At 36.7% G+C, this 26,004-nt stretch overlaps 2 protein-coding genes across 6 annotated transcripts; one reads left to right on the forward strand and one right to left on the reverse strand.

The window, feature by feature from the left end:
- Positions 1 to 6,697: 6,697 nt before the first annotated feature.
- On the reverse strand, positions 6,698 to 20,563 carry LOC106173224 (nuclear receptor coactivator 4). 3 transcript variants are annotated; one of them, XM_087005897.1, is made up of 7 exons: positions 20,407 to 20,563; positions 17,227 to 17,350; positions 14,572 to 14,792; positions 13,596 to 13,830; positions 12,476 to 12,776; positions 11,439 to 11,620; positions 6,698 to 8,733 (listed from the first exon to the last, which is right to left on the reverse strand). In XM_087005897.1, exons 2-7 carry the CDS (start codon positions 17,344 to 17,346, stop codon positions 7,747 to 7,749), a joined length of 2,046 nt encoding a protein of 681 aa, XP_086862023.1. In that variant the 5' UTR covers positions 17,347 to 17,350; positions 20,407 to 20,563; the 3' UTR covers positions 6,698 to 7,746. The 3 variants fall into 3 exon arrangements, with proteins under 3 accessions (XP_086862023.1, XP_013409729.2, XP_086862024.1); XM_013554275.3 differs by lacking the exon at positions 20,407 to 20,563 and adding an exon at positions 20,242 to 20,318; XM_087005898.1 differs by lacking the exon at positions 20,407 to 20,563 and adding an exon at positions 17,519 to 17,676.
- Position 20,564: 1 nt separating this feature from the next.
- Positions 20,565 to 25,683, forward strand: LOC106173230 (calcineurin subunit B type 2). Of its 3 annotated transcripts, none has more exons than XM_013554282.2 (7): positions 20,565 to 20,719; positions 21,332 to 21,453; positions 21,613 to 21,740; positions 22,534 to 22,636; positions 22,844 to 22,932; positions 23,658 to 23,715; positions 24,773 to 25,683. In XM_013554282.2, exons 2-7 carry the CDS (start codon positions 21,345 to 21,347, stop codon positions 24,922 to 24,924), a joined length of 639 nt encoding a protein of 212 aa, XP_013409736.2. In that variant the 5' UTR covers positions 20,565 to 20,719; positions 21,332 to 21,344; the 3' UTR covers positions 24,925 to 25,683. The 3 variants fall into 3 exon arrangements, with proteins under 3 accessions (XP_013409736.2, XP_013409735.2, XP_086862026.1); XM_013554281.2 differs by having other exon boundaries at positions 20,659 to 20,764; XM_087005900.1 differs by having other exon boundaries at positions 20,679 to 20,781.
- The last annotated feature ends 321 nt before the right edge of the window (positions 25,684 to 26,004 follow it).

The following is a 26,004-nucleotide window of genomic DNA, read 5'->3' on the forward strand; positions in this document are numbered from 1 at the left end:
TGTTATCCCCCTCCCCACCTCCTTCAGACAAAGCCTAGCGCATAGTAGGCCAATAGTATATGTATTGTTTAGAGCGATAATTCATGCCTTATCATTCCTATTCAAGTTTTCTGATATATAGTGTATGTACATGTAATTGTTTGTCCATAAGAAACGATGAAGAGTTGAAGACCGTCGTGTATGAATCACCATGAATTATATAGTTAGGCCTACAGTTGACTGTAAAGTGCAGAAAACGCAAATAGGAATGCAAGCCCGAGCATTTTTGTGTTCCCTGGAGTTTGCCTTAACCGGATCCTGTACTTTGGGTGTTGAACTGTTTTGGGACAAACTTTAGGCAGTGTTTAAAAATAACTACAATAGTCTAATAGCCAGAAGACTTTTTTCCTCCAGAATAGGCCTATATCCGTCTTACTCTGAAGTCGATTTTAAGTGCTGTTTTATTTAAAATGTGCATGTATCAGCCAAGTGGGCGGAGTGTGGCTTGATTTTAACATCAAATTGGTTGACCTGTTATCAAGACATGGCAGATATTTGCTATCTTTTCTGATAAAACGGTCGCAAACCGAGACTGCAGCTGAATCGGTGGTCCAAAATGGCGATCACCAGCCAACAATACACAAGGGATGATGGAGAAGGGGGTGGGGGTGGGGAGGGGGGGGTGCAGTGACCTGACCTGAACCCCCCTCTCTGCGGTTTCTGAAAAATGAATCACACCAAAAAAAAGCCAGTCCAGTGACCTCTCGGCTCCGCTAATCTCAGTAATTAACAAATAATGCTGATATTGTCAGTCAGATCTGTTTGATTTTTGTCATCTAAGGCAAACAATACTAATAAATGTACACAAAGATTCGTAAGATCCTGAATGTTTTTTCAATGAGCTGTCCTGCCCAACTCTACACGTTCATGGTGTGGTTGCTATGCAGCGGAGCGCGTGTCACCATGGAGTCAGAGTCACGGAAATGCGTTGGGAAACGTATACTTATTGTTTTTGCGATCTTCTGCTGTTAAAATATGAGGGTCGATAAAGCTGGAACATCTTTTGAATTGTATTTGATGTTACAACTAAAAATGAAATTGATCATACTAAAGCAACTTATGTTTTCTATTCATTCACTGTCTAAATCAATACAATACGTGTATATTGATTATATATGAACTCATTCCAACAGATTATCAATGGCCTTTGTGACCTCTCTGTCTGCATCTACACATTCCTTGGCACAGCCCAATCCCAAGGTCCGATATACAAGCTACATCTGTGATGACAAAGTCTGCCAATACCCAAAGACTGGACATAAATTCAATATAAAAAGAATTAAGAATCATTCTCCCCCAGGGGCAGCCCAAATCATAGGTGCCCATGCACATCCCTAAATATAATTTTATTTGACACCAAAATTGCCTCTCTCGATTGGTAAAGGAGGATAAAGCAAAAAATTACAAATGAAAATGAAATTAAAGGAATTCAGAATGATCAACCACCCCTAGGGTCACCCCCTCCCGGATTCCAAAGTCCCATTGTCCATCCTTGGTGATAGGTCTCTCAATGCCCGAAGTGTGAACTTCCTCATTCTTATGGTCTAGGATGAAATATCAGAAATTACAATATGAAAATATTGTAATCAACCACCCCCAAGGGACAGCCCGAACGCCAGGTGCACGGAAATCCTAAGTGGCTAAGGACAGCGCTAATTATAATTCTAATTAAATACCAATTTTATTGGCTGATAAACAGTTTCATCATCAGTGATTATTGGCGACAAGTTGTTACTTCCATTTTCACATGACTATTAGCAGATATGAAACAAACCCAAAAGTCGAAAGCCTATTTAAAAAGCAAGTTAAACAGCTGTATTTCTCCGTCATTTTGTCTAACACTAGTTTACTTCATTCTGCTCCTCCATACACTTATTTCTTATGGGTTAAAATTCCCCTCTTGAAATTAGAATATTGACATACTGCATCATAGTTCTAAACCGTACCAAAGGAACCGTTTGCCTTCCAACCCCCCCCCCCCCCCCCCTTGGGGCAAACGGTGCCATTTGGTGCGGTTTACAACTATGATTCAACTTGTCAAAATTCTAATTTGAAGAGGGGACCTTTGGTGTAATTTTATTTTTTCAAAAATCGAAGGGGAGAGGGTAAGCACCCCCCTGACATCCCCTTAAATCCGCCACTGACAACTATCAATATTGTTTGCGTTGGTCTCAATTTGTGTAGGCAAGGAAGTAAATAAAGGTCTTCTTCCTTGGTGTGAGGACTGTAAGGAAGTGTTGAACACGTGCAAACAAACAACGCACAACCGTGGTCATCTCGTCAATGGGCCATCTTATCAATAGGCCATGTTGTCAACAGAGGTCGCTCATTCCAAACATTCATTCAAAGAGCTTTTGTGTCAGTAAACAGAAAGATATTTATACAGACTATGCATAAAGGTGTTAATTATAAAATATAAATTTTATGAGACAAGCATATTTGTACCTCTCTGTCCAGTTATCATAGGTAAAATCAAGTTCCTGTGTCAAACCAAATTATCAAATATTTTATCGCTGTTCACTGGTTGTTTGGAGTAGCTTAGATTTACACACACACACACACACACACACAGACACACACACACTTTAGAGGAAAATCGTTGTCCTATATACTTAAATGCATCGAAACATGAATTTCGTTTTTGGGGCAATGTTGTATATCCATTTAATTTATGCAACCTCACGGAGTCACCTCCTCATTTGTCAGTTTTTTTTTTTAAGTCAGAGTCTAAAATATCAACCTTGGGCGTGAGCATTGGGAAGTTATATATAGTAAGAATAATAAAAACTACCTATCCGTGAGTGCGTGGTGTAGGTATTCCTTTGATAACAAATGGTTCGTGTTACACAATGAGTCATATTTTGGAGGACCTGGCGAATTCATGATCTGTGAGTGATCTGTGAGACTGTGAGATCAAAGAAAATTGTATTATAACCCTTGTAGAATCCTTTGATTGGTCTGTTTTAATACTGCCGTGGTCTAATTCCTCTATTTCCTCTAACTGGGCCGTTTTAGTAGTACACTTGGGACTGTGCTGTATTTTTAAAATTGAAAATAGTTATATATTTAAAACAAATCTGCATAAATAATGAAAAAAATATTTTTTCTACTTAGGACAATGTCCTTCTTCGCGAAGCACGCGGTTTTAATATATAGAAAAGAAAACCATGCTTTGCCTCTTGGTTTTTTCCTGGGAGACGGATTGCAGCTCCCCACCTACAATGGGAAATTTTGCGTAAGAACTTCCTGAAATTGATTGAACTTTGAAAATAAGAGAGTGGAGGCGTACCTTTTGATCTTGGATTTTATTAGGCGTAATACTTTTTTTGGATTTCAAAATGATAATACTCTTTGTGTAAATATCTTTAGTATATTAATGACTTCGGTTTTACCCGTTCTTGTGAGCTAGAGCTGCTTTTACACCAATAATGTTTCTGATAAAGCCGTTGAATACTAATGACATGAAACAGAGATGTTTGATATCATACGTACGCGTACCAAGCTGTACATTGTACCTGAGTAATTTTTGTGTCTAAACATCCAGCAAAGGTACGTATCTGTCCCAGTTCATACATTTCCGCCTATTTTATTGTCCAAAAAGCAGGAAAGGTAGAATTTTGGGCCCCAAAATAGGAGAAAAGTAGGAGGAAATTAACGAATAAGGCAGCAAAGCTTTCAAATGTACACACGAAAAGCAGAATATAATGTTGCACAAAATACGTCATTTTTTAAAAAATTTCATGCAATAATGCATTATGCTTTACAGCAAAGTCCACACCATATACTTTAACTATGCACCACAGGTAACATGGATATGTAAGGAATATGTAACTAGCACCAGGCTGCAGGTCCATATGAGAGTTCAAATTCACACACTGAAAGTACCAGAATGACAAAAATGAAATCTTATCAAAAAATGCATTTATTCAAGTAATATAATCCTTTCAAGCTAGTTTTACTATTTGAGCTATATGTCAACCTTGAAAACCATTCGTCTAAGTTACAAAAAAATAAATAACACAATTTTCCTTTTAAAGCGGTTTGATAGCAGTGCACAAAATGATGCAATATTACATAATGATTAAAATAATCCGCACTAATTATCTACTAAATGTAGCATGAACATTCAGAAAATGTAACTACCATATGGTAGTTATAAGTCCCACAATTAAAATGCCAATATGTGAAAAATGAATATTTTAAATATTTGTTAAAAACAAAAACTGCATTACTTCCGGAAAAAGAAGCCAATCAGCCTTAAATGGTCATTATGGTGGCAGTACCCAAAATAGGATTTTCTTAAATTTTGATATTGTAATATTACATAATGCTTAATAGCATAGTCACCGCCAAGTTTAGACAATATAATATACATTTATAATAATTATAATAAAATATGTAACAAACAAAGGTCGTCAAGCTCATGGAAGTTCAAAGCCACACCTTGAAAATGACAATATGTGAAAAATGAACATTATCTGTTCAGGTTGGTTTTCGAACTAGACCTGTCTATTATTATATATTCATCAATTCTGTAATTCTGAAGACATAAGGTGAAACTAATTGTGTTATCCCTGAAAGTAAACCGCTACGACAGCGACGGCAACGACAGAGGCACATGTCACATAGCCTATGTGACGGCTACATGTACATATACATCTGTGTCTGTTCATAAAAAGTAGGAGATAAGCCAGGCTTTATATTTAATGTTTCACGCAATTTTTGTATGGTATTTTAATTGCCTGGGGGGGGGGGGGCGTTCTGAAATATTACTGAGTTTGATACATATCTTGTTTCTTGAGGGTTTCCTTGCTATATTTTAAAGTATGGTAGCCTTTGTCAGGTACAACAACTCAATATAATATTAACTTAATCTCGGTCAAGCCAAATGTCTAAATCTTGCCAGTGGCGGTACATAAAATGAATCACTGTAGTGACACAGAAAATTCACCAAAATCAAAAAATTAAAGCAAGGCCACAGTTTGCACTGTGTTGCCTAAGTTTTATACTGTGTAATGAAAATTAGTTTGGCACTTTCACTAGTTGACAGTTCCGGCAGCGATAGTTCAAGTCATATGTTATAGGAGCAAGTGTGGCCAACACAAACAAAAGCTTATCATAAATTTCCAGCCCAGGGAAATATTAGATTGCACTCTCATTGTGTTGGAACTTCTCAATGGACATTGGAGGCTCTTAAAGTGTCTAAGTTCCCAGCAGTGGCGGATCCAGGATTATTTGAAAAGGGGGTCCGCGGATGCGAAATTTGCAAATGAATTCATTAAAAAGTATAAAAAGTAGGAGGCTTTCATATTAAAGTACTAGTAGAATGGTCTTATCCATTAAGTGGGGAAAGTGGGAGGTTAGGGAACCGTGAGTTCCTTATGTCAATATATTGCTTTCTGAAATGTCTGGGAGACATAACAGTTGAAAGAATAGCAATTCGTACAGAATTAAGTTCTTTAATTAGAAATGGTAGAAAACATCGAATCCCAATGCAAAGACGGGTCAAACAATAATTCTTGAGAAGGAGAATTTTTTTTCAGGAGGAAATTTAGTTTTTTCGCGAATATCCCTGATTAAAAATTCATTCCCAAATCATCAAAATTTACTAAAAATGTATCATTTAGTGTGTAGACGTGTTAGGCCTTTCACCACTCAGGTTTCAGAGATTGACAACGTACCTGACTATGACGTACAAGAGGCACCTAAAGTTCTGTTCACAACCAAGTTGTTCCACGGACTAACTGACAGTTTGGTTGTGGGCAGAGCTTAAACAGAACACCCAGCGCTCGACACGGCCAGGAAACCGGAATTATTTTAATCGGTACATTGGGGCTTGTGTAGCAGGTTTAAACCCTCCTCCACTCCTCTATCAAACTGGAATGGTACATGTAGCTGTACCGCTTAATGTGAAAACGGCCTTGATGAGGATGTGGATTGCATAATATTGTGTTAGGTGTGACAGACTGGTACACCTCCACCAAAACTGGTTTTTGAAAGCGGGCAACTCGTTCTCTTTGCCCGGAGCCCTTCTATCTGTTACAAAATAGGCAACTGACATCACACGAGGTTCGTGTTTCATATGATGATGAAATTTAGAACTGTTTCTACGCAATATAGCTGAAAGCATACTTTTCATCAATACGAGTAACACTACTATACAGATCAACTTTCAGAAATCTGTTTGTCAAAGTAATATGAACAACACTGGTTGAAAGTGCAACATGGCTGTAGATATTTACACCACGGGTTTCAGAGATAACTTTGAACAAACCTCTACACTACAGCATGTCCTTGTCGTTACAAGTAACTTGAAATTCGGTGTTTGCTGTAGAGGTTTGTTCCAAGTTATCCCAGAAGCTCAGGGTGATGTTGTCCCAAATTCCACGTAAATCCGTCAACCACAGATCAGTTTCTCAAGGCAACTTGTATGCTGCCAGTGCGTAGTGTTTTTTTTTTTCACAATTTTACAGTGGTTCGTTAATTATTATTGCAACACTTTGGAATATTGTAAGCAAGTAATGTGATCTTAAACTGAATATTAAACACCCGACCGTGCGTATCTTTGTCGTTTCTTTTTGAGTATAGATTTAACTCTCAGTTTAGGATTACTAATTCAGTAGACACTGATGTCAGTAAGAACCAACAAACACTGCAATTCTGCCAAAATACTTTATTTTTCTTCATTCTGAATTTGCAGAATTAATTGTATTAATTAGTGTGTCAAGAGAAAATCTCGTACATTAAAACTGACTTTTACTTTATAAGAGCAGCTGTTAACAATAAAATGGCAGTCATGAAATTGTGTGCACTACAAGGCAGTATGGCAATATTGTTAAACTGTAGACATTTCAAATACATTTTACAAAACTTGGCAAAATTGACCAATGCTGTATAATAAAACTTTCGACACATCACAATATGCAGTTAAAAAGTATGAATTAAGACAATTTATATAAATCATATAGAAGTAAACAAATGCATAAATGTTATCTGTCAATGTAAGTCAATGTTTATGTCATGTTTAATACAACTGTGCAATCTTTGTAATACAACGTATGCTACTAACAATCATGTGCATTCACAGTACAAATGCAAGATCACCACATCATAAATTGTAATTCCTTCTTATCTCTCTGTGCCTGATATAGAATAAATCTCATTGTTAAAAACTCTTGTCACAGAAACACAAGATGTTGCATTTTCCGTTTTGATATATCTTATCACACCACAACATCTAATATCGCCAGTTCCTCCAGACTGCACGGTACATTACAGCCTTTACTTTATGTGACTGGGAGAGGGATGGATAATCCACTCAAAATGATCATTGCATCATTTGATAAAATCAAAAATCTTTCAAACTGTTAAAGTTAGTTTCAGTACGTGGCTACATAGTCATCATATACAAGTCATAACTGGGATTAGTTAATTTAAAATAAAATTATATTTTTCTGATGTGTTAATAAATGACACAAGCAAAGCTCAATTTTTTAATCGCTGTTTCATGACATAAATCTTACCAAGCATTTGATTTGCAGTTAATTGATCACCTTTAAGGAGGAAGTTGATAGCAAAGATCAACTAACAGAAACCACAGCAAACAATTAAACAGGTAGAGAAAGTAAGCACTGGAGCACTTCCCACTAAAAAAAGCATATGGGGATCATACGTGAAGGTGTGAGCTCAGCTGGGCCCAGTAGGTCTCTAATAACCCTGCAGCCAGAAACCAAGGTCAGAGGACAACTGGGGGATGGGACCCATCCCCTCCCCCTCTTCCTCCCCCAACCCCTGTGTATCTAAACAGACAGGATGGACAGGCTTAGAAAGCCACTTCTCTTGGGCATCCATATCCGGTGGATTAAATGTGAAGGGGTTTTCATCTTCAACGCCCACTATAACGTAATCATTATTTGATTTCTGAAGCCAGTCTTCCTCAGGCAGACTTGTTTGATACTGTTTGAAGTATTCCAGCTCAGATATAGCGGGTTCATCACACACGCCCCCAGGCAAATTAACCCATTTTTCATCGGGAATACTTGATTGGAATTTGAACCAAAATTCAAACTCTGGTGAAAAATTATCTTCCTCAACCACAGCTCTTTTTTTAAACCATTTATCAAGCTCTGCACCTGCTGGAGTTGGGATAAAATCTGGACTTGTTAAATCATCACTGCTGTTTGACTTATCATAAGGGGCCTGCAGGTGTTTCAACCAATCTTTGGGATCTTCAGAGATGTTTTTGAAGTAAGATAAAAACACAGGGCATTCTACCTCCCCCAGTGCCCCTACCTGACCTCCCTTAAGCCAATATGCTGGGTCACAAGGCATCCACCCAAAGAAGCTATCACCCAAACTAGAAGCAATGTGCTGTGTATTGGGGCTGTACAACCACGCTTTCAGACTATCTGGCAAATTCGGTTCAACACTCTCTAAGCAATTTTCATCACAAACACACTCTGGAAATGTAGCACACTTTCTATCTGCTTTGCAAACATCTTTAACCAAAGGCAAAGCATAGCTGGTTTCCTCATCCTCTGTGTTCTCCCCTGTCTTGGTGCAGGGTCTATACAGCCATCTTGCCATGTCTGCTGCCCCATCTAGTTGTGGTAGCAGGAGGTGAGCCACATCTTCTATGTCCACCACACAGCTGTCCTTGCAGCACCTGGACCACTCCTTGGCAGCCTCCATCTCCTGTAAAACAGACACCAAATATCCTGTACATACAGACAAGACTGGATTACTCTTACTATTCATAACACTGGTTTAATAGTATAGGTTTTAATAGGGTTATTTTACAGGTCTGTAGCTAAGGGAGGTTCGCTTTTTGTTGTAAAAAGATACATTTTGGGTAAAATTTGATCTAGGTACAGAAATATTTCAAGGTAAAAGGTCCACTGACAATTTGGACTGTACACATTTAAAAATAGGGATGCAATTTCATCTTCAGGGCGCCAAGTTATGAAGGGCCTTCAGAAAATAGGAAATTTTTTTCAAAAATAGGAAAAAAAAAAAAAGGAATTTTGTCAAAAAAGTACAAGAAAAATAGGAATTATTCTTAAAGAATGATGGCTTCCCAACACCTCTAAAGCCATACCAGTCTAATACACATCTTTAATTGTAGTAAATAACACTATTAAGTGTAACAACAATAATTTATCTAACAAATTTACAAACAACATAAAATACTAAAGGCTCTGTCACACCTAGTGTAAATAGGTACATGTATGTATAAGTATTGTATGTGATCAATTATATGCAAAACATTGAGGCTATTAAAAGGATTTAAACAGCATATGGAATTGTTTTTCAACATCCCCAAAATATTTATCCCCTTCTGATTACATGAGCATAACCAATGTTTGTCAGCGTATAAATCATTTTTCTTACATACAGGTGCTAAACACTGTGACGCTGTTTTAAGTCAGTTCTGTCCAATAACTTTAAAATTTACTTCATATATTGTGCTTATGTAGTCCAAACAGTGTCAAATAAATCTTTTCTGTAATTTTGAGATTCATAAATAACATAGTTTTCCATTAATGGTCATTATGGCATCAGTGCCCAAAATGCAATATAACATAGTGCTTACCACCATAATCACGGCCAATTTTTAATTATGCACTGCAGGTAACACAGATAAATGGAAAATGTGATAAGCAAATGTGTTGAGGCTCACGCATATGTAAAATTGCTAATATGTGAAAAGTGAACATTTCGAAAAAAAAAAAAAAATGCATGACTATAAGGAAAATAGTCTGATCAGGCTTTTTTCTCAAACTTGACCTGACATAGTAATATTGATCACTCCTGGAAGTTTGAAGACAATAGGTCAACCATTTTTTACACTTTATCAAATTATGTGTTCTCTGTATTGCATATGCATGTGAAAAAAAAAGTATAATATTTGTAAAAATGGTCCAATTGAGCCTATTTTCTTGACTTGTGTTTCAGTAAGGTTGGTCACTCCTGTGAGTTTCAAGACAATAGGCCTATGGGTTTTCTTTGAATTCTGTCATCAATATATATGCTGAAAAACAGTATAACTTTTTAAAAAAGGCCCGATCATGCTGATTTTCGAACTTGTTCTGTATTTTATGAATATTCATCAGTTCCATAAGACTGATGACAAAAGGTACAAGGGTTTCCCCACTGATCATATTATTATTGAAAGTGCATTGTGATGGCAAAGACAGATGCAGGTGACGGTTATATTAAATTTGGGTCTTAGACTGCATTTCCACAGATTTAGATTGATCCATCTGGATCGACCTAACTCCCTGGGGGTTCACACTAAATTGCTGTCAGCTCAAGAGGCTTAAATGTCTATCACGCCTACCGAATCAGCTAGGGTAAAGATAATTACCCCCTAACAGCTTTACTAGGCATGACAGCATTTAAGCCGGTCAAGTTGACAGCAATTTAGTGAGACTCCCCAGGGGGATAGATCAATCTAAATATCTGTGGGAATAGTCTCTTATACTGGATTGTACTTCAAACATAGTGATGCTCATTTCTAGTAAGATCCAGTATTAGATTCAATTTTTTCATTATCCTAATTAAAATACAACAAGATGAATCAAAGCATCTACTTTGAGCTCAATATTGACTAATGTATTCTCATTTTTTTTCCAATAACCAACACGACTTGATACATAACATCATTTTTACACCAAAAAATAGGAAAAAATAGGAATTTTCTCTAGAAAAAAGGAAAAAATAGGAAGATCTCAAAAAAAAAAAAAAATCGGAAAAAATAGGAACTTGATGCTCTGCATCTTTCAAATCTGTCATTCAATTTCGAAATTTAGCATTTTTCTGCTTAAAACACTTACACCATAAAAGAAATTTGAGGAAACCTGCACCCGGAACTTTTTTTTTATCGAATTCCAGGACTGAAACTGAAATGAAATCCTACTAAACAAACAATAGGAGATTCATTATCTTCTGTAAACATATAGGCACATTCACTTTCATGATTTCAAATATGATGCCTTGTCTTAGTCATAATGGTATCATAAGGTTAAACTTTCAGTTTTCCTTCATTTCAATCTTATAAAGACGTGGACGGGTAGTCTAAGGGGGTCTGTAACTTACTGAATTTCATATTCAGTAGAAAGCACAAAGAAAAAAAACAAACACACAAGTCATGCCAAGCTGTTCAAATACAATTTAATTGTGTTTAACTTCGATAAAGATAAATCAATATTTTCTATTTCAAATTAAAAGCATGGCAACATCACAAAAAACACAATACAAAAAGAAAAGTAAAACAGATCCCGAGTTAACTTTCCTTATTCAATACTATACATCAGGTATCATTCAAAAAAATTGATGATAATAAAATAAAAACTTTCTGTTTTACACCTAAACTCTACCAATGCCAAAGGTATACTAACCTGTTGATTCTCATAGTTAGCCAGCCACTGTTTGGTGTCATCTTTGGTCTGTCTATAGTAGGACAGGACATCTTCTTGACCACTGGACCCCGGCTGCTGAGGATGAAGCCAGTTGGTCAGGGGAGCAGAAATGACCCCTTGAAAATATGGCATGACTCCAGATAGATTGCCAGGGACATATGCTGCAAAAGGCAAAACATCACTTGGTTAATGATAACCAAATAAAAAAATTCTCTTTAGATTGAAAGTTGATGGGTTATGATATATTGTGCATTAAACAAAAAGTTATAGTGATTATCAAAAGTGCTGATGATTATTTGGCAAATAATTTGATACCACACAATTCCATTTATCTATCAACAGGTGTTAAAAATCTTCCTTTTTCATTTTTGTTTTAAAATACAGGACAGATGGACATGTTAAACTTTCCTCTTTCACTGTTCCATGACAGACAAACAACTTTGTCAAACTTTTCCTTTGAAGACAAAGTTAACTTGTGACAAAGGCTGCCTGTCTGTTATAGAAACTCGTGGAAAATCCACTAGGATTTCTTCATGACACAGCATAAGAAACTGAAAATCTAAGTTTCTTCCTTATTGCACAACATTATGACATCGCTGATAAGACTGCTGACACCCTAAAATATGATGCACCTCCTATTTTCTCAGGTGTCAGATAATGTAATATGTGGACAATTTTTTTCCATTAATTATGATCAACATCCTTTTCTTCATCTTCCTCTCATGGATTTTTTTTTTAGATTAAAATCATTTTTCAACATTCCAGGACAACTAACCTCTCCTGCAGTTCTGTTTACCATCTTCATCACTCCTCCTCAATTTATACCCTCCTCCTCCTCTTCCTCTTCTTTCAACTCTATATATCCCATCATTACTTACCTTGCACCCTTTCACCATATCAGACAATTGTACTCCATTTCCCCAAAATATAGATATCATCACTGTATAATACAGTAGGCCCTAATCTTAAAGTGAGTCTTTTATATTACTATATCTAACTGACAGCAGACTTCTTACCATCAAAGGCTGGCCCCTCTTCCTCTGCCTCATCTTTGATCTGACACAGCCACTGTCTGATGCTGGCCGCAGTGGACTCCCGGGGCAGGCTGGCAATGGTGCTCTCGGCAGCGCCAGGATTCAACAACCACTTGGTCAAACTGCTGGTCTTGGCCTCTTGAAATGGTCTGAAGAGGCTGTCAGATGCGTTAGGTGAGCCAGTAGTGATTGTGCTCTTGGATGTGGTAGAGGAAAGTGTGGTTGGGGTGTGCAACCACTTGCTGTCACTGCTGCGGGACAAACGCGGGATCCTGACAGTCACCTAGACAATACAAAATGTCTAATTTATGAAAATAGGTCCGAGGTTACGAATGAAATTTTTTCCAAAATTATGAAAAAAAAAAAAGACTGCATTAATGATGTTGTGTTAGAAGCATGTACAATCACATGAAATAAACTAAATTAATAAAATTACATCCTTTGTCAGATTCTGCTTTGTAACTATTAAATAAGTGAATATAAATTGCTTGTAAACATTTCTGAAGTGTCACACATGACATGGGTGACAAATTCACATTAGGAAGACTTTGTGAAGTCTGAAATGTAGTGACCTCAATTCAAAAATGTAAACTCCAGTATGTGGTTAAATTAAAATCCTGTCTTTATCTTAGTTTCAAACAACTGGATGAATCTAAACTTTCACCTTTTCAGATATATGGCTCTAGTTTAACAAAAAACTTAAGTCAGGTTCCCGGACTAAAAACTTAATTTCCAATGTTACATGGTCACATGCACACATCTTACCCTATCAGGAACAGTGTTACAGCATTCTCATGGTCACATGCACACATCTTACCCTATCAGGAACAGTGGTACAGCATTCTCATGGTCACATGCACACATCTTACCCTATCAGGAACAATGTTACAACACTCTCATGGCCACATGCACACATCTTACCCTATCAAGAACAGTGTTACAGCATTTTCATGGAAGTCACAGTCAACTAAGCCAAGGAACTGACTTAATTTTTTTTTAACTGGGACATGGTCTACTAACAGTCTTAACAACCCTCACTGAATCCCTCATGTATCTGACCCGACCTGACCCAACCCGACCCGACCTGACCGACCCCACTTACAGTTGGATCATTCTGCACAGATTTGTACAGAACATGATGCTCTACATCTTCGTAGTCCTCAAACCACTTGGGCAGACTGCTAGCTTCCTCGCCTGGCTCAGCAAAGGGTCTGTCCAGCAGGGGGCAGTGTCCACTCGCGCGGCCAAACTTGTGGATGACCTCCCTAAGTGAAGCTGTGTTAGCCTTGAAGCTCATGAAGGGGGTGTCCTCAGGCTTAATGTCAAGCAAGTCTAGTCTATAAAATAATGTTTTGGAACAATGTGGTTTTGTGAAAGACGTGTCAAATGTATAGAACACAGGCCAGTAGCCAGGGGGGGTTTGCTGGGAAAAGGTCTCTTCTGGGTAAAATTTTATCTAGGTACATGAAGGTTTCATGGTAAAAGGTCCACTTTTTCAGAAAAAGAACCCCCCCTTTGGAAATTGCTGGCTACGGGCCTGGAACATATGATATAGCCTTATACTATCATGCTATCAGCCTATACTTGACTAATTATAAAGATCAATACTTCATATGATAAAAAGAAATCTAACTTCAGGTAAGAGATGCTTTAGTATTTTTTAGTAGTATTTTAAAGTTATATCAATAAATTTTCTTTGCTTTCTTTAATTAATTAATTTTATCAGTAAATGTTAAAGTATTTTAGTATTGTTATTTTTAGACTTTTTAATTATTTGTAAAGTGCACTGAAATGTAAAAAATGGAATGCGCTATATAAGAAATAAAATATTATATTATTATTAGTATTATCAAACCATAAGAACATAACTAAAAACTGAATCTAAAAGGTTTTAGCCATCAAACTTAAGTCATAACATGAGAAATCAATGACATTTAGTAACATAGGCTGCATTCACATCGAGTTGAGCCATGGCTCTACAAAGCCATGACCTAAATATGGAGGTAGCAAATTATATTTTTTGACCCTATGCCTGGAGTACATGTACATGGAGCATTGAGTATCCAGGTGTTACTCACTTCTCCAGGGTCTTGGTCAGCTTATCCTCCATGTGGGTCCAGTCCTGCACTTCCAGAGTAGAGATGACCCCGCCCAAGGCCTGCTGCATAGCCGCCTGCTGCTTCATCAACACCTCATCCTTGGCTTGTTGCACTATCTCCACCTGGTTCAGGAGCCACACCTCTCGGGATCGAAGGCTCTCCAGCTGGCGGCTGATTGTACTCTGGATCTGACCTTTCACCTGTTGAAAACAAAAAAGATACAAAGTCACAACCTGTTTCTTATCATCTACAAAAATTGTGTCGACAAAGAGGTGTGTGTTGTCCAAAATTGTCCGGCTGTTTACCTGTCGGATTAAGATGATCCTTGGGGGGTGGGGATGGGGGGTGGTCAAGGGGACTTCCTTGTCACACTTGAACCGTTTGTCCCAGCCCTGGCTGTGATAACTGCTCCACCCCCAGTGATAATACTGACAATTCTGCAGTGCTTTGTTCACTAATTATCTTTTAAACAGCTATATTCAAACCCATACAGTCTGCACCAACCAATCCTTTAAATCCTTAAATCCACTCCAACAGGTTGCTCAGGTCTGTGCTGCATACATCTACATGAAGACAAAATTCATTGGAGGTTTCTATACCCTGACAACATGATTCCTTCATCAAAAACATCGATAATGACCAGGAATTTTAGCAGCAATAAATTTTTAATAAAACTCGATGGCCGCTCCTAGATTATGCTGCAGCTTCATAGCAACCTTGTCACCTCAGCAATAAAAAGTTCTTAAAATAAATGTCAGAATCAAGTGATTCCCTGGAAATAATTGCAAATTGTAGTGTTGGTATTTGTTTTAATTGTGAAGAGAATTTGATGTTCAGAATTAAATCAATTCCGCAATTATAAAAATGCAGTAGACTGTTGTTTGAAAGATGTTTCTACACATCCAAACTCCTTCAAAAAATTGCACAAGAATTCAGAAGTCGAAGATTTTTTTATGCATGGAGGTATTATAGTAAATTTTGAACTCCTGACTGAAACACAAAAAATTGCCATCTTCTTTTTTTAATTAATGCACTAACTGTAAAAGAAAAATGCAAGGTAAAGTAGCTGTTTAACACCAATGTTATTCTTTGGGGGATGTGGTTTACCATATGTTATGTGTATTAACCTTGGTGTAAAGGTTGTTTGAGGTTATGTCCTGTTATAATTCTAAGAAGCTCCATCCAGGAGAAGGGCATACAGGTCCTATTTCACACCTTGTTCATGAAAGTAAATCAGAGAAAGTCATAATTCCAAAAACATTCAGAGAAATTTCACAAAAAAAAAAAAAAAAAAAAAAAAAAAAATTGCTCAATTTAAGGGTCATTACCATAATAAATCTGTACCTACTGTGGCAGTTGACTCAAACACAAATTGCCTTATGATTTGAGATCAGATTTTCAGATCAGGGCACCTATTCGTGTAGAAACTAAAAGAATGCATTAGGTGTACTGCAAACTTATGACCACTGTGTACACTGTTCCAATATGTCTGTCCCAGGCTAACAAGACCTTCACTCTCTTATCACATGACATAATACTAGATGCACTGATGAACTACTGAGATAAGAGACTGCAGCACTTGCTGATAAAGTTGACAGGTGCTGCATGGATGTCTGGATGATAGGACTGGATGTCTGGACATAACTAGAACAAAGTCGTCACACTGAGAACAATGCGACAATTGCAGTGCATGCAACAACACGTGCCAACTAACGATAATAAATAATAATCTTATGAATCAAGACGGCAATCAAATAAATCAAATTTATGCCTGTCAAGTTCACAGCATGTCCTTATCATTTATGTAAACTGTGTCTCCTTTCACAGTGTCTTTTAGGGTCTCCTTCCTGCAGAGGCCTCGTGCCTAGATCTACACGGCTCATGTTTGACATATGTGTTAGCTACAATACCTACATATAATATGATTCAGGGTAGTTACAACCTCTATTGTATGCAGTACACTAGCTACAAGCATTATTATATGCAGTATGTTAGGCTTAGCTTCATTCTAATATTGTATGCAGGTGTTAGCTACAATCTCTGTTATATGCATTGTTCCATTTACTAAGCTAAACATGTGGCAGTAATTAATATATCTCTGATAGACAGTAAGTATTTGTTCTATATATGAAGTCTATCTCATTAATGCATATCAAAATCACACAACACAAACCAGCATGTCTTAAATAGAGCTGCTTTCTGATACATTTTGTGTCACCAAAAACTCTTTCAACAGGAAAATCAATAAGTGTGCTAAATTAAATGTAGTTAATGAAACCAATTTCAAATAAAAAACATGTCATCAACAGAAAATAATTTTTCTCTTGGTTACCATAGCTACTGGTAAAAAACATTGACAAAAAGGTTACGTAACTTATATTTACACATTTAGTTGTTAAAATAATGCAACATATATCAAATGAATAATGAGTATATTGTACTAGCAAGTGTTTTGCAAGAGTTTAAAAATATATTACATCTTTCCTATTGGATTGTCACTTTGTTTTACTATCTAAACCTCACAAAATCTTAAGCTAAATATATTCGAGATAACAAATGGCTTTACATCAAAAATAAACTGTTTCCATTAATATGGTCAAACTCCATTAATCTTTAATCAATATCTGAAAATACCTCCGAGGCGTTTTCCTTCAGCTGTTGCTGCACAGCTAGGACGCGTTCGATGGCATCTTCCAGTAAAACCGCCTTCTCCTGCAGCTTCTGCAGTTGCTGCTTTACAGTGTTGTTGTTCATAATGCTGAAAATACAAATATATATCCAATTTAAACACGCAAAGAAGCAACACAAATGTCAGTATCTATATTCGGTAACAAATTGCATGCAAACAAAATTCCAATAACATGAAAGAGGGGAAAATCCATTTCCATGCATCATGTAACTAAACAGCTTCATTTAATCTCCTTACCTTTCTTTTACCTCTTGTGATAAAAAAATCTATGATTTTTGGGCCTTAATCTCCGGGGACAAAACTATCCAAAGATTTCAATCACAACAGTTCCTGGCACAAAAATAAAGGCCAAGAGGTGTTCAAGCTCTTTAATGTGTGGTGCAGGACTTGTTTACATATGATGCAGCACGGAAATTTGAACTTTGAGCACACGTGAGTGTCCTTACGTCCTTCAACGTGTTTGTCTATAGAGAGGACTGTTTACTGATGAGTGCAGATGAACCCAGAGCCACAATAAGGCTCTTCTCATATTGAGACAGTTGTCTAGCTTCAAACAATGGCTATTATTTTACAGAGTCACCTAAATGGAGCCTCCCCCTACCTCCTAAGCCTGACACAGACAGTTAACTGGATTGGTTTTATTTGGTACATCGGACCTTGCGATAGAGAGTACTGTAAGAGCACATTCAGAACAAGTTGACTTGCGGACTAAAAGATCCACGGACTAAATATGGCCAACCCACTAAAAAGATTATGTAGACTAATCCCCTGATCGTCTCCCCGTCTCCACACACGTCGCTACAGGGACCTGACAATTAAATCTCGGGAGTTGAGATTTAATCCGTTTAATGGTGTGTGGAGGCAGAGACACCATCAGGGGATTAGGCGACTTGCTTTAAGTGAGGTGAGCCATAATTAGATGGCAGTTCTGTTAGTCTGTGGATCATTTGTTCTGAATGCAACCGTAAATTTCTCCAAACCAAAATAACATATTAGGACCAGTCAAACTGGTGTGATAGAGAACACTACTTCTCATTGTAAAGAGCACTTTTTGCAGAACAACTAATTCATCTGCAAAACACAAAATACTGTTTATTGGGCTGGGTCTATTCAATAGTAGTTGATTGGTTTCTGTGTGGTTATTTCTGCACTGTCACCTGTCAACGTGTTTCAGAGCACATGTTGATGCATGTGATGTGTGTACTACACTAACCAAGCTCTTAGCCATGCTGCTAATAATATGGTGGTACCAAACCATCCGTTTCTCACGGTGAATGCCAAACACTTGACAAGACTGTCTCCCAGGGTTATCATGCCTTATCAGTTGGCACAAGGCCATAACCACCTTCATACCTATCCCCCCCCCCAAAAAAAAAAAGTGCATCATATGACTGAGAGTAAGAGTACGTAAACAACTGCTACCTAATTTGACTTACATAATTTAATCTAAGTCGGGTATCAAAAATAAACAGTAGACCTACCACCTCATATTTTACATATACTCAGTGCCACCCTTGTAGTCTGTCTACCTTTAATTTGAATCATGGCAAATATCTTTGTAATCATGCTTTACCTTAGAACTTAGGGTGCATTCCCATAGATTTTAGATCAATCTATCCCCGTGGGGAGTCTCACTAGATTACTGTCAGATAATCCAGCTTAAATGTCTGTCCCGCCTACTACAAGCTGTAAGGGGGTAATTAACTTTTATGCCCACTTGGCTGACAGCTATTTAGCGTGAACCCCCAGGGAGTTAGGTCGATCTAGCTGGATCGATCTAATTTCTGGGAATGGGGTCTTAGTTTGGTTTATGTGGAGATACCAAGACAATGCCAGCAATAGTTTGAGATTTCTGCCTTTTCCAAATTTGATCTCTATTTTACATGTTTTTTGTTTATTTACTGATGGAGCTAAAGTCGGAGAAAAAGCCAATATGATATTGTTAGTTTTCTTTCGAATAAGAAACTTTATTGGCCATAGTATGTAATACTAAAATTTTTAGCATTAACACATGGTATGATCAATTTACAGTCAGACAACCACATGTAACTACACACATGAATTACATCTAAAATGTTATTTTACAGTAATATGGGCATAATTTAACAACACAGTGTTTGCAAGATGACACTATTCATAAAGAAAGAGTGTCTAAATCATCATATAACAAGTATCTAAAATTTTCCCCTTATTGACAATAAGCAAACAGAGCAATCCATCCATGCTTTATATATTGACTTCTAGACTTGATTATTGTAACAGCAACCATATCAAATTCAAAAACTTCATTCTATTTATTATAATTCAGCTGTACATCTCCATATTATCTAGCTGAACAATATTTTAGAACTAGCTACCCTGGCTGTCCCATCTGAACTCTAAGATATCAACTGGGCTCAAATTCTACTGAAGCAAAAATATAAAGACTCTGAATCAAATAATATGAGTCTGTTGCACCAACTGTATGGTGTGATTTTATTAAATGACAAGTCAAATGTCTCTCTTTATGACACTTATAAAGAGAGATGTGATAGTTTTAAGAGGGATTTTATAAGATTTTTAAATTCCTATAAACCAAGGAATAGTACAACAAATAAATTTATCTCTAACTTTTTAAATTGCTTTTTATTAAGTTCAGAATAATCTATGCACTGCAGTCGAAGGTTATGTATATAACAAAATGCTATCATTCATTTTGAAGTACGGCAGCAGGATCGCGTCATTATGGTTGCCCTCGACGCAGCCACGCATGAGCGGCGGCCGACATAGCTGTCATTTCGTTGGTCACGTTCTTAACATCGCCTGAGCACGGGGGTTAACGACGCAGTTGAGAGACATAGTAATACCAAACACATCTGATGGCATTTATAACGTTATACGATTAAAGTATAAGACATAATAAAATAGTATTTAAATTTTTAAGATGATTTTCTTTCGAAATTTTTAGTATTTTTGCTCACGTGTCTCTGCCCTCGCGTGACCTGCAGTGAAAGAGCGGTCGACAGACAGTGTCCAGTAACATGTATTTTGTATGTTAAAGTAACTCACAAATCGAAATCTACGTAGTCACATGCTAAATATTTTCGATTTTCTTATCGATATTTGACAAAATATAGCATTCGTACCTGATTATCCCCAGCAAAAGCCGAGCAAATTGGATGCTCTGTCAGCGTTCGCAATCAAGGTCATTAATTGGAACGCAAGATAGGACACGCATTGTGCAGTTGCACCATAATAAAGAAATTGCTTCCCTCCGACACTTGCTTGTGTATATAGTTAAGCAATATGAATTTGTTGCATACTGCTTGTTTAATCAAACATACAGTGCACTGAATAAACTTGTTATTATGTTATTAGCTTTGGGATTGTCTTGTCCTGGATAAGCCAAGTTCTCGCCTACCGATGACATTCAGAGTTAATTTGGAAGAACCGAAAAGAGTATAACCATCTAGCAGGACTTTTTAATAAGTTTAAACCATAGAAGTAAATGTTTAAACTAAGTAGGACATAAATGATGTACAATAACAGCATAATGGGCATACAGGAGTAGAGTGAGAGAGAGAGAGAGAGAGAGAGTGCGTGTGTGTGTGTGTGTGTGTGTGTGTGTTAGGTCTGTGTTTGTTTCATTGGTGGAGAGGGGTATTTAAGGGTGCTTTCCCAGAGATTTAGATCGATCTAGAGATTAAGATTTAGATCGACCTAACCCCCTGGGGGTTCACGCTAAATTGCAGTCAGCCAAGCGGGCACCTTAGTTAATTACCCCCTTACAGCTTTCAGTAGGCGGGACAGACGCTTAAGCCGGCCAAGCTGACAGTAATCTAGTGAGACTCCCCACAGGGATAGATCGATCTAAAAATCTATGGAAATGGGTTCTAAGATTTGTCGAAGCCTGTGGGTCAACTTATAATTCATAATTTAGCTTACACACTGTAGGAGTACAGATTTTAAAATAGAACATCAATCTAGAACTTTACAGATAACTAATTTAAAGCTCACTTTTAGCACACACCGACCATCCTGTTAAATTTTATCTTTTGCTTCAAATTGCAGTTAAGGAATACAGATGGGTGCCTTTGTAAGTGATATACAGGGAGATAAAAGCACTATTGTGGAAGAATTAACCAGTCCATCCAAGGGTGACTGGATAACTCTTCATTCTGAGATCACTGGAGGTTAGTTGGTATTAAAACTCCAGCCTGAATTAAAGTTCAATTTTAGTGGAAATTTTGAAGTTTTTCCTCAATTAATAATTTCTTAATTATTCCTTAATATTCTGTATAATATGGTTTTCTGTGCTAGGTATAAATACATACAGGTTCTCTCTCTTTTAGTTACAATGGTGGAGGTGGAACGTTTGTGGCTGCGTTTCCAACAAATGGGATGTGACGAAAATGGAATACTTTCAGAAGAAACTGTGAAAAACAACCCAAAATTTAAGGATGATGTCTTTGTAAGGAATGTAAGTAACTGTGACATGGCAGGTTGATATATGCAATGTAACTTAAATTCTGTCATAATCCCTTTAAGACTTATTACATAAATATATCACAGATTACAGTATTTTTAAGGATGTGAACCTATGTATAAGAAACATATCCTTTAATTGCTGTTTAAGTTCATCTTGTTGAAAGAATTATGATATAATGGAAAGAAAACTTGAATAATGACTAAATTAAAACAGTTTTTGTCTTTCAAAGAAATTGCCAAAAGATATGTACTTGTATACACCAGTAAGCTAAAAATGCTACAGTTTATTTGACATTATAGTTCTGTTGGTCTCTGCAGAATTTGTCATAAACAAAAAAAAAAAAAATGTTCTGATGAGTTTAGCCAGAAAGATTTACTCATTTGGCTAGAAAAGTACCGAGAGCAGAGATATTGTTTTTTTTTTTTTTTCTTAATACATTCTGCACAGTCCCATATGCAAGGGTAGAGAGAGATTGGGGTTTTTGAAAGAATCCCTGTTTGGTAGAAAAGGGTTGATTCTGGCTAAAGAAATGATCAAGATTCTCCTCCATTCTTCAAGATTGGTCTACAAAGTGGGTAAAAAGCCCCCACCCCCACCCCAAGGCCTGGTGCAATGTACACTTTACCAAGAATTTGAATTAAACTATTCCACGTGTCACATCATAAAAGAAGTGGCAACAGATAAACAATATTAATAATACATTTATATATATATATATATAATTGCCATGTTATGGGACTTACTGAAAAAAAAAATGGATTTGTGTTTTTATTCATTTTAATAGGTCTTGGTGAAATTTGCAGACCAAAAAGGGGATATCCACTTTCAAACTTTTCTCAATGCCATGGAGTGGTTTGAAGAATCTGATATTGAAACAAAACTAAAAGGTTGGTCGGCTATAACAAGTTCCACAATGTAAAAGTCTTTGTCAAAAAAACATTCCTTCTTTTAGCAGATTGAGGAATTAGTTGCTGATAGTGAACAGTACAGCACATGGCTGTCATCAGAGGAGTTTATTATCATGTTTAGAAGATTTTATCAGTTGCCATATGATTATATTGAATTTAACATGATGCATCAATTTTACTTTGAAGCAACCTTTAGTCTGTTTAACAATGGGAACCCAATCTATCCAGAAATGCTGGAGAGAATTATCAAACGAGTTTATTCAGAGGATTCAGAGGTAATTTTAAAGGCCGCTTAAAGAACAGCGGACTAACTAGTCCATGGATCAAATATGGCTGACCCATTTGAATGCTTCTATTCAGTGCCTACTAGGGGATTAGATGGCAAGCTTTTAAGTGGGTCACCATATTTGATCCTCAGACTAGTTAGTCTACTGTTGTGAATATAGCCATAGACCCTTTTCACATTAAGCGATCTACTTAAGCAATACACTCTGTACTTTGAGGGGTCCTAACATGTAATAATGCTACTGTTACAGGGGTTTTTACTCTCTTTCTCATTTTTTTACAAGTGCTGTTTACTTATGCGTAAATTAGTTAATTGCCCATGGGAGGGGGGGGAGGCAGCATTTAGTCAGCTCTTTTACATTATAGCTTAGCTATCAAGTTGTCAGACTCTCAAAGTGGACCTACGTACCACTCGATGTGAAAGGAGCCTGACATTCATACAGTATTGATCTTAACCCTGATTTTCACCTCCACTTTCAACTTGTCCCTATGTTGTCTACATTGTATAGATCAGTAGGTGATATTTGTAAAGCATCTTACATTTTAGAAGCTCTGGGGTTAAGATTTGTACATATACAAATATTATCTAATGAAAAAAATGTTTATTCATTGATTTTAGGGTAAAATATTTCTCAGTATGGTATAAAATGGGGATTTTTTCCTTACTGGTTATTTTAAAAAACTTGCATTCAAATGTTCATTTTTTATCATACAGGCATCACATAAAAGGCTTACACAAGTATTTATGAAGTACATAGATGACAAAAATCAAGGTAAATAGAAATATTGTTTTGAAATTTTTACCACTAACTTATATATCAATATATTTACCTGTCAGGCAGAACTTCTGTACATGTTGTCTTTACCTCCTCCATGATTGTATGGCCAGTCTGAGAGATGACATTAGTTATGGCATTTAGGTCTGTCTCATCTGTTAAACAATTTATGGGTAAATGATTATAACTGAAAAAGAATACAGACCTGTACAGATAACTCATTCTATGGTGATGAATTGTGCACATGTCTGGGCATTTAAGTTTAAAGGGATAATAACTCTTCGTATGAAATCTATATTTCACAATAAAAACATTGTGAATAATTCATAAAAATATAATATATTCTGTTTTACCACAAAAACGGCAGTTTTAGCTATTATTCTGATATCTGAGCTTGTCTTTAGACCACGTGACCTCCATTGATGTCTATACTCTGTTAAAATCTCTTAAGAGATTTTAACAAAAAAACAAACTTTTTAGAAAAAAACCAGGGACTAACTTCGAATGTAAAAATGGATTCATTAACCATTGGTAAGTGTGGGAAAATTGTTGTTTACTCCAGGAAAATTCATTTTTTGGCCGAAACGAAGAGTTATTATGACTTTAACATCTGGATTACAGAGATCGGGGGGGGGGGGGAGGTCTGTCTATTAAATGGATACTGTGATTGGGGGGGGGGTGTTTTTCTATCTTTCAAATTGGTACAAGTACAGAGTATTATCAGAACACTGAAGAGGACAAAACCATTGTAATCCTGTATGGAATTCAGTGGATTAAAGAAGGACTCAAAGTGCCATGAAGCACAGTGTAGTGTTCCTGTTGTCATTTAATTAAAAAGAATATATACGTAGCTGTTGTTTTCTGATTGTTCTAAAAAGAAAAATTTTGGATAGGAAAGGAAGGCTCTGCAACATTCTATGAAAGAGAATATAGCAACTTATACAATTTTAATTTTTTTTTACCTTTATTTTACATGATTAATCTCTTGTGTTAATTTTGCATAATTACTGAGTATCTGTGGCTGCAGTTAACTTTACATGATTTAATTTTTCAGGCTTTATTGATCAAGATATGTTTGTACGATGGGCAGCAACTTTGCCAAAAGAATCCCTGGAACAAGTAATGCATTTCTCTGTGGTCCCACCAGAAATCAGTGGAGAGGCACAGAAAGCATTTGAAGGCAGATCTCGTTTGGCAAAAAATTGAGCCGTTTCCAGACACTGTGTAATGGAATCTACCAGAGGTTACATCTCCTGGCCACCGTCAGCTTTATATGTGCCATATCTGCTGTGCAGCTCTTTTCCTTTAGCTATATATGTATGCAATGTGTTTCATTTAGGCCGAGTTACAATTACACACAAACACAAAAAAAAAAAAAAAAACAGATTGTGTAATTTATAAGAGATGCATTGTGTTTCATTCAGGCCAAGTTTTTATTACACCCAAATACAAAATAGCAGAATGTTTAAAGAGATGCTTTGGAGTTGATCTGATCAAGTTAGGTATAGCGAAGGTCTGATATTAAAAATGTTGGCACAGAATATGATAATCATCATCATCAACCTTTGGTCACAGGGGTGGCGGGGATCATCATGGTGTGCTCCCTCCAAACAGAGCTGTCCTGTGTAAAGGGAATGGATATCAGCAGTAATGCATATTTGTAGCACTCATTCCTAGGAATGAGCAAACACTAAGTCTTGAGAATGCATGTCCTGGGTCCTCCCTCCCTGGGAATGCACGTCCTGGGACATAATTTCCTGAGACATGAAGTTTTCCAGACAACTGTTACTTAGTATTCTAAGTTCTGTGGACCAGAATCTATGTCCTAGTTGGAGATATTTTCACAACTGAACTAGATATTGATGTCCCCAGATTTTGCTTTGTATATATATTGTTGGTGAAGAATATGTAATTTATTTAGTTTAGAATGAGATTATAGTAATTATAATGATACATATACATGTAGTCAGGCTTTATTCGGTTACATTTATTTATTTCAAACAAATGAACTCACAACCCACCTGAATTAAACAAATGATAGAGAAAGAAAAGAACAAGAATTAGAAATACTAAATTATATTTAAATTTTATTTAATAACTTATTTGCATTGATTGGGCTTTCTCCTCTTGGAAGATGATGGGATGACATGTAGTCCATTGGCGGATGAAACCAATTGGCGTTTCTCTGGGATGTTTAAGAATATCATTATGTGCCTTGTTCTCTGTTCTTCTCTCTTCTGGGCCCAACACTCACTGTCCATACAGAAGGAGGTGAAGTGTTTGTCC

This window comes from Lingula anatina, chromosome 2 (assembly GCF_051362555.1).
Source record: "Lingula anatina isolate TDL-2025a chromosome 2, LinAna3.0, whole genome shotgun sequence".
NCBI lineage: Eukaryota > Metazoa > Brachiopoda > Lingulata > Lingulida > Lingulidae > Lingula > Lingula anatina.

Excerpts from the sequence above, each read along its gene's own strand:
- LOC106173224 (XM_013554275.3), bottom strand. The coding sequence starts at position 20,303 with ATGTTACTGGACACTGTCTGTCGACCGCTCTTTCACTGCAGGTCACGC. Across the intron at positions 17,351-20,241 it reads TCACGCGAGGGCAGAGACAC|CATTATGAACAACAACACTG; the intron begins GTGAGCAAAAAT and ends TTGTATTTTCAG. Across the intron at positions 11,621-12,475 it reads AGAGGGGCCAGCCTTTGATG|CATATGTCCCTGGCAATCTA; the intron begins GTAAGAAGTCTG and ends TGCCTTTTGCAG.
- LOC106173230 (XM_013554282.2), top strand. The coding sequence starts at position 21,345 with ATGGGTGCCTTTGTAAGTGATATACAGGGAGATAAAAGCACTATTGTG. Across the intron at positions 21,741-22,533 it reads ATGATGTCTTTGTAAGGAAT|GTCTTGGTGAAATTTGCAGA; the intron begins GTAAGTAACTGT and ends TCATTTTAATAG. Across the intron at positions 23,716-24,772 it reads CATAGATGACAAAAATCAAG|GCTTTATTGATCAAGATATG; the intron begins GTAAATAGAAAT and ends TTAATTTTTCAG.